The sequence below is a fragment of the Zea mays genome, chromosome 7 (genome assembly GCF_902167145.1).
Source record: "Zea mays cultivar B73 chromosome 7, Zm-B73-REFERENCE-NAM-5.0, whole genome shotgun sequence".
Lineage (NCBI taxonomy): Eukaryota > Viridiplantae > Streptophyta > Magnoliopsida > Poales > Poaceae > Zea > Zea mays.
The window spans coordinates 138,753,244-138,760,820 of record NC_050102.1 but is presented as its reverse complement, the minus strand read 5'-3'; the positions used below and the strand labels follow the sequence as shown (position 1 = coordinate 138,760,820).

General features: G+C 50.9%; 2 protein-coding genes across 2 annotated transcripts; both read left to right on the top strand.

Moving 5' to 3' along the window:
- The first annotated feature begins 248 nt into the window (after positions 1 to 248).
- LOC100191615 (uncharacterized) lies at positions 249 to 2,158 on the top strand. The gene is made up of 2 exons (NM_001137044.1): positions 249 to 609; positions 1,748 to 2,158. Exons 1-2 carry the CDS (start codon positions 430 to 432, stop codon positions 1,919 to 1,921), a joined length of 354 nt encoding a protein of 117 aa, NP_001130516.1. The 5' UTR covers positions 249 to 429; the 3' UTR covers positions 1,922 to 2,158.
- Positions 2,159 to 6,069: 3,911 nt separating this feature from the next.
- On the top strand, positions 6,070 to 7,488 carry LOC100277694 (uncharacterized). The gene has a single exon (NM_001151196.2). It carries the CDS (start codon positions 6,127 to 6,129, stop codon positions 7,219 to 7,221), a length of 1,095 nt encoding a protein of 364 aa, NP_001144668.1. The 5' UTR covers positions 6,070 to 6,126; the 3' UTR covers positions 7,222 to 7,488.
- The last annotated feature ends 89 nt before the right edge of the window (positions 7,489 to 7,577 follow it).

Genomic DNA, 7,577 nt, shown 5'->3' with positions numbered 1-7,577 from the left:
TTATTTTTATTTGGGAAATTGAAAATCTCATGAAAAAATGGGGTTTCCGCCCTAAATGTTTACTTTATGAGCGCGCGTAACGTGTGCTCTCACCGTGAGATGACCGCGCGTCTCACCTCACACATGACACATGTAATTGCTTGAAAATCTATGGCTCACACATGACACATGTAATTGCTTGAAAATCTATGGTTTAGAAAGAGGGAATCAGGGAAGTGAACTAGCGGTCCACGATACTCCGACGCCCACTTTGCTACCTCGGAACCCTAGCCGCCGCCCATGGATATCGCCGGAGACCGGCGCCGGTAGCGATACGCAAAAGGAGTGGTACGTTCTTTGACCTTGTTTATTGCTGCGCCCGAGGCGTGTGGCGCGGGGGGAGCAGGAAGGAGAGGGGAAGAACAGAAGGGGAAGGCGGGCGGGGCCGCGATGTCGGTGCGGATCAAGGCGGTTGTAGACCGGTTCGTGAAGGAGCTGCAGGAGGCGCTGGACGCGGACATCCAAGACCGCGTCATGAAGGAGCGCGAGATGCAGAGCTACATCGAGGAGCGCGAGCGCGAGGTCGCCGAGCGGGAGGCCGCCTGGAAGGCCGAGCTATCCCGTCGCGAGGTAATCGTCGCAGTTTCTTTTTTTTTTCTTTTTTACTTCCGTCTGTCCTGGTGTTGAAACAATCAGTGCGCGCTGCTCCTGCTTGCGTGCTGTACTTGCCGTCGATGAGTTAGCCGATGTTACCCAATGTCGACACATTTTCAGGTTTGTTGAGATTTATGCTCCAAGGTGCAAGCCGGAATTGTCAGTTCGGGAATCAGAATTCAGTTACATTTAGGTGAAACCCGTAGCGGGTTTTGGTGCCAGTAGGGGAAATTGGAGAGGAAACGAGGAGTGTTTAGAAGGCAGAAATGGGAGCCGCTAACAACAAGGATGAATTCACAGGGAAATTTGGGTTCGCAAAGTGGAAGTGGAGGCTTGGTAATTGGTGGGGTGTGATTGATGAGTGGTGGCACCAAGGAGAGAGGTGTTGGGTGGGGTTAGTTCTTGGAGTAGAAAGTGTATATGGGTGAGGAGATCAAATTCATATACCGGGTGGCAGGTCAACCACAACTCCATAAGAATAGGAGACGTCTAGATCAGAATCCAAATGGCCCAAATTTCATTTTGCTGTGCTTTGCCTTGCCCGTCTTGCTTCACTTATGGAAGCTTGCACACATTTGGCCTGTTTCTTATTACGTGTTCAGTAGCCATGAGTTAATGTAGTTAACTAGTTATGTCTTTACTATGTCTCATTTCTCTCAGTCAATGATGGTCTGGCCAGCAATGCAGTTCTTGACTCATGCTATGTTATGTACAAGTGCTCATATGTTGGGCTATGGTTGAATCAATAACTCTCATTATACGGAAGGCTTAATTTGAAGTGCTTGATATGGAATGACTTAGTTCAAACTGTAACACGGTATTTTATATACAAAGCAAGTGCTTAGTCACTTGGTACTAGATCATCATCATTAACACCTGTAGTATTGAAGCGAGAACAGTAAAGCCGGTTCTCTTTTGCCTAATTAGGAGCAAAATTAGTTGATGGTCGTGCCAGGTCAGTTTTCTTTAAATGTATTAGAAGACTTAGAGCGAGCAGTATGCATTTGGGTAGGATCTTCCTGATGGATGAAAGTCAAGCATGTCTCCGATCATCACTATTAACTGTAATTAGGGACCTGCAACATGACTTGTGTTCCAATCCTGTTCTGTACAGGCCGAGATCGCACGGCAAGAAGCCAGGCTGAAGATGGAAAAGGAGAATTTAGAGAAGGAAAAAAGCGTCCTCATGGGAACAGCATCGAGCCAAGACAACCAAGATGGAGCCCTTGAGATCACTGTCAGTGGTGAGAAGTACAGGTGCCTCCGCTTCTCCAAGGCGAAGAAATGAGAAATGGACTGGCACTGAACTGGACCAACACATGCTCTGTAGTCAGCTAAATCTAGCCACCTAGTCTTGCAAGACCCTTATTTTGATTCAAATTGCATTCTCTTTTCTTGTACAGGAAATCCTGGAATGCCGTTAATAGAATAGCGGATACTTATGCCAGGACTGTCTTGTTTATAAAAAAACCGGGCTGCTAGAGCAGCTGCAATGGGGAGTTAATGATGACTGAAGGTTGTTGACAGTTGTGATGTCCTGTTCTTGCTGATATGTTTACAGATCAGCTCAATGCTGGCTCTAAAATATGAGTTCAGAGTTGGTATAAATGGACAGGTGCTCTGCAATGGCCTGGATGGTCTATCAGATTTTGCCGTCGTTCGAGCTGATTGGATTGAGCTGTCAACAACCTTTAAACATCCCTGAGAACTTATATAAACAAAGGGGAATCGCCCTTCTCAACAGCTGGTTTGGAAATTGGAACTGGCGCTCGCAATTCGTTTCACCAGATGCAATCAAACGGCCTCTGGTTTGTCGTCCCAATTTATTGTCGTCTCCGTCTGAGAACTATGCCAATCACGTCATCTAGGAAAACAGATCATGTTTTTGCCGAACTATGTCGATCATCTAGGAAAACGCCAATACTGTTTATATTATAGGAGTGTCGATCATGTTTCCGTCTGAAACGATTCTGGGAGGGAATCCGGAAGAAACGAATAGAGAATAAAGAAAAACCGATAATCTTGGAGTGGAAAATGCCACTATCAAGAATGATCGGAGTACAGAGAACGATCCGTAGCAGTGGATCGATCCATTTGGCAGCTAGAGAGACGAAGAGGATGTCGTCGTCTTTGTCCAGCTTGAGGCCCGCCCCACTGTCCAGCTCGTCCGAAGAAGTTGTGCGAAACAACTCCAGGAAATGCCCGCCCGGAAAACACCAAAACACCCCTGGATCCAACACATGACTACGGTGGCATGCTGATCATGCTGCACCACGATTATAAAGCCCCGAGTGAGCCGCGCACATCGAACCAACCAAGTCGCCAACCACGTCGGCGTGCGCACGTCACATTAGTAGGACGATCAGAAGCTAAGCCCCAGCTCCAGCTCCGGTCAAGCCGGGCCGCCGGCCACGAGCTCCGCGATGCGAGTCACGTCCTACCAGAGGCTGTCGTCGTCGCAGCCCGAGGGTGGCGCCGCGAGGGCGTGGGCTTCGCTGAGGCGGGCAGCGGCAGGGGTCGCTCGGCTGTACGCCGCGCGGCGGTGGCGGGTGTCCGCGCGGAGGCTGTGGGTTGCCCGGCCGCTGCGGGCGAAGGCGGCGGCGGCGAGGTACGGGTACGACTCGGCCAGCTACGCGCGCAACTTCGACGATGGGGTGTGGATGGCCGAGGTGGGCGTGTCATGGAACGCGCGTTCGTTCGGCGCGTGCAGGCTCGCCGCCGCCCAGTCTTAACTCAGGAGAGAGCTTCCCTTCATGTTGCTTCTTAGAATTAGCGACTGGTTATTTGTTCGGATTGATTATTTATTAAAATATTGTGCAGAATTGATTTGTACGACGTTTTAGTGCTTCTCTGTTATCTTGAATTATTGGTCACACGTGAAAGATTCCGACTGAAAATGAGAGTGAATGAAGTTTACGTAATTTTTAGTTTTTAATAGTATATAGACTGTACTAACGTTACAATCTCGCTAAGAAGAAAGCGGGTTCAACGGATGACGACATGATGTGGGTTGACGGTGACTAACAGTGCGAGTGAGGGGTAGGAGGCACAAGAGAAGGGGGAAGGGGAGGATAGGGGCGGCGAGGTCGTGCGGAGCGGGGGGGGGGGGGGGGGCACAAGGATCCGATGACACGTCGTTTTTGGATCACTCTAGCTTGGGGACAAGCTGATTGTCTACGGAGGAGAAATGTCAGCAACCAGAAGGCGGGAACAGAAGGTAAAGCAATGCTAGCGGTAAGGCCCAACAGCCGGTACTACGGTCCAGATTGGGTGGTGTAGCCCATACACTTAGTGGTCGTATAAATACACAATAGGAGAGGAGATGAAAACTTAGGAAGGAAGTAGAACTATTGTTCGGTGGCCGACGACGACCTGAGTTCGTCCGATCGAAGTTGTATCCCGATATTAAACATGTGTGCATGAGTCCAATTTTCGAGTAATCCAATGTGCCACTAACATTTCCCATCATATTTGCTGCTGTCTGCACTAGTAGCCTTCGACGTTAATGGCCCGACGAAACTCGACACTGGTGGAGGGAATCTAGAACATGCCCTTCTGGTCGAACATGAACACACGTTGCACCGCCTCTAGTAGCGCCCGAACGCAGGGCTACGTAGCATGCGAACATCCACCATGCGACCCCGTGGCATGCACCCAAAGTCGCGATGCCCATGGCGGGGATCGGGCGATCAATCCCTCCCACATCCCGTCCATGTTGCAGCTACCATGCCCGGATCTCACCGTCCGCAAAGGCGACGACATAGAGGGAGTCATCGGACTCTAACCACGTGCAATCGAAGAGTGCATCGGAGTGGAGGTCGGGAAGGAGAAGACCCGCACCGGTGGGGGCGAAGTGGAGGAGGATTTTGTTGTGATGGTGGGTGGTTGGTTGGACGCTCGAGGAGGGTGGAGTTGCGGGCAGGGGAGGAGAGAAGCATGCATCAAGCATGCTTACGCATGCAATTAGTTATTTTATCTTGTTTGTTAGGCGAGAAACGAGGGAAGAGAACAAACTTATATGTTTCATGTGTGACGCTAAACGACCGTAGAATCTGGTGCTTTAGATGAGTAGAGAAGAGAATAGAGCACACCGTGTACTTCTTTTTGGAACATGTTTCAGTCACTTGCCGCCTATGTTGGAGAGGGGAACAAACTTATGCATTTAATGCGTGAGTGTTTTACAAGAGTAAAGATTGGAGCACACGGTGAATTTTTTTTTTGGACACGCTGCAGTCACTCGCCGCCGCCATCGACAGTTGTGTTTTTAGACACAGCGGCATCAACATTTATCTTCATGGGAGCTGAGCAAATTAAAAACTGCACGCTTGGGCCTTAGCGCAACTTTGTGAAAGCTGCCCTGTGATTTATCAGCCATTTTGACCAGCAGGCTAGTAGAACGGGCCTTATTTGGACGTAGCCCATCTTATTCAGAAAGCATCGTCTCAAAAAAGCGACTTAAAGGCCCAAATCGCAGCATTTTAGTTGTCGTGTATAATTTCTCGCCTAAGAGCAACTCCAAAATAACGTGTAAACTAACCCCAAAACAGATATTAGTCAAGAATAGTGGTTTTTCTTACTCCAACAGCTCCCTCATTCTTCCCCAAAAAATTAGCGTCCCGTATCCATAGCCTCCTCTCCCTCATATTTTGGTGTGTTCCATCCCTCCCCAATACATTCCTCAACGCATCGGATCATCCATAGCATCTTGACGACTGTACAGATTGCGCCATATGTCACATTTAAAGAAACTGTTGGAGTACCCATCATAATTCACTCTTAATATTTTTTAGCATGCTCTTAATAATTAATTTTTGGGTAAAATTTTTAACATCTTTTTGGAGTTGCTCTAAGGGCATGTACAGTGGAGAGACACCAAAACGGTTCTCCAAGCACAGGAGACAACTAAGAGACTCTATTGTACAATGGAGTGTCTATAAACGTAGTCTATTAATAAATACAGAATTAAATGTATTTGTATAGCATCAGATCGATAGAACAGACGACAAATTCGTACAGTGGGAAGTGAGGCGTCTGTTGTTACTTGGTTTACGAGCCAGAGACGTCTTTTCACGGAGAGACGGCTCTAAGATTTTTTTGCAAATAACCCCCTAAAACAACTTAAGAGCCCCCACATTAAACACCATTGTACATGCCCTAAGCATGCTAAATCAGCTGTAATAAAAGTGAAAAAAGGCAGCGACATAGTAAAAGGAGAAAACCAACGGTCCGGCAAGCTCGACACCCAATCCAATCCCAGTTCCACCTCCGTCTCCCGTCTCACCCATTCCATTGATCCAGTCAGTCCCCTCCGCCATGACCTCCGCCCCTAATTAAATCCCGGCGCGGCCGCCGCCGTCTCCCCGGGCCAGTAATCTCCGCTCCCCAATTCCCTCGCCTCCACACTTGAAATCCCCACCACCACCAAACCTCCCTAGCCCGGCAAATCCCGTATCCAAATCCAATAGGGTAAACCTAGCCGCCCATCTGCCCGCCATGAAGGCGTCGATCAAGTTCCGCGACGACGACCGCCCGCTGCTGCGCGCCAAGGTGCCGGTCGGCGTGCTGGGGCTGCCTTTCTTCTCGGGCCTCGTGGCGGGGGGAGACGCCAAGGACCTCCGCTTCGACCTCTCCACCGCCTTCACCTCCGGCCCGGCGCTCCGCCTCTCGTACCGCCCCAACGAACCGCTCCAGCCCTTTGCCCTCTCCATCCGCACGGGGCTGGGGCCGCTGGGGTCCCCTGTCCGAGCCCCCTTCGCCCTCGCCGCCGAATTCAACCTCACCTCCTCGAACCCGCCCGCCTTCTCGCTCGTTTTCAAGCCCCGGATCGGAGACTTCGCCGTCGCCAGCTCCGTCCGCTCCCCGCCGCCGCCGCCGCCCGCATCAACTCTGCCCCCGCTGTCGGTCAAGATGTCCGACCTCGTCACCAACGGCGACGACCACGACCGCAAAGCGCACGGTAACGGGTTCTCCTTCTCTGGGAATGGGTTCGCGGCGAACGTGGCGGCCGCCGCCGGGACCGGCGGCGGCGGCGTGGGCGCGCTGCTGTCCAGGATGCGGCTCACGACCAGGAGTGTGCTGCCACTGTGGAGTAAGGCGAGCCTGCGGTTCCAGTGGGGGCTGCGCGTGCCGCCGGAGATCAAGGCCGCGCTCGCAGACGACGGGTACGGGCGCAAGGCTGGGAGCCTCGCCATCAGCAAGCTGCCGCTGCTGGTGATGAACAAGATCACCATCGAGCACACGCCCAAGGTGCCTTCGCAGTCTGAAACGGATAAGAAGAGGAAGAAAGATGCCCCACCAGCAGCCGAGGGCGAGGTGTTCTCACTAATGAAGAGGCAATTGGAGGAGCTGAATGCTGAGAGCACCATGCTGCGTCTGGCAGTCGAGGACTTGCGTGCAGAGGTTGGAGCCAGCAAAGGCGATGGACGTAAGCTGCCAGCAACAGTGCCACATCCACAGCGTTCATTCGTGTCGAAACCAGATCACCATTTTCACAGCGATGCTAAGGATTTGGGAGACAGTGGGACGAAACCGGCCTCCAATGATGCAAGTGAGGGGTTGAAGAAGGCGCTGGAGGCCAGACGAAAGTAGGAAACACCTAGATAGGGGGGCCATAGGGCTTGCTGACACTGCAAGCGCTACAATATGATATGGCTGCTGACGGCTGTGTCAAGTTTTGTGCTTAATAATAATGCTTCCTCAATGGAGAAGATTGGTAAGGGCTGTGAGGTAGCCATTTTCCATAGGTGATGTAGTAGTTTTGCCTATATTCTATTTCCATTGTTTGTGTTAGGATATTATCCGTTCTGTATAAATCCGCAACTTGCGATCTAAAATGAATGAAGGATTAGTTTTTTTTATCGGGGGCCACCTTTGAAGGATGCAGCATTACTCTCAGCGACATTTCTGTATGTGCAATTGTTCCTTTGAATCGAGCGTTGAGCGTT

Coding starts and splice junctions, on each gene's coding strand:
- LOC100191615 (NM_001137044.1), top strand. CDS start 430: ATGTCGGTGCGGATCAAGGCGGTTGTAGACCGGTTCGTGAAGGAGCTG. Junction 610..1,747: donor CCGAGCTATCCCGTCGCGAG/GTAATCGTCGCA, acceptor TGTTCTGTACAG/GCCGAGATCGCACGGCAAGA.
- LOC100277694 (NM_001151196.2), top strand. CDS start 6,127: ATGAAGGCGTCGATCAAGTTCCGCGACGACGACCGCCCGCTGCTGCGC.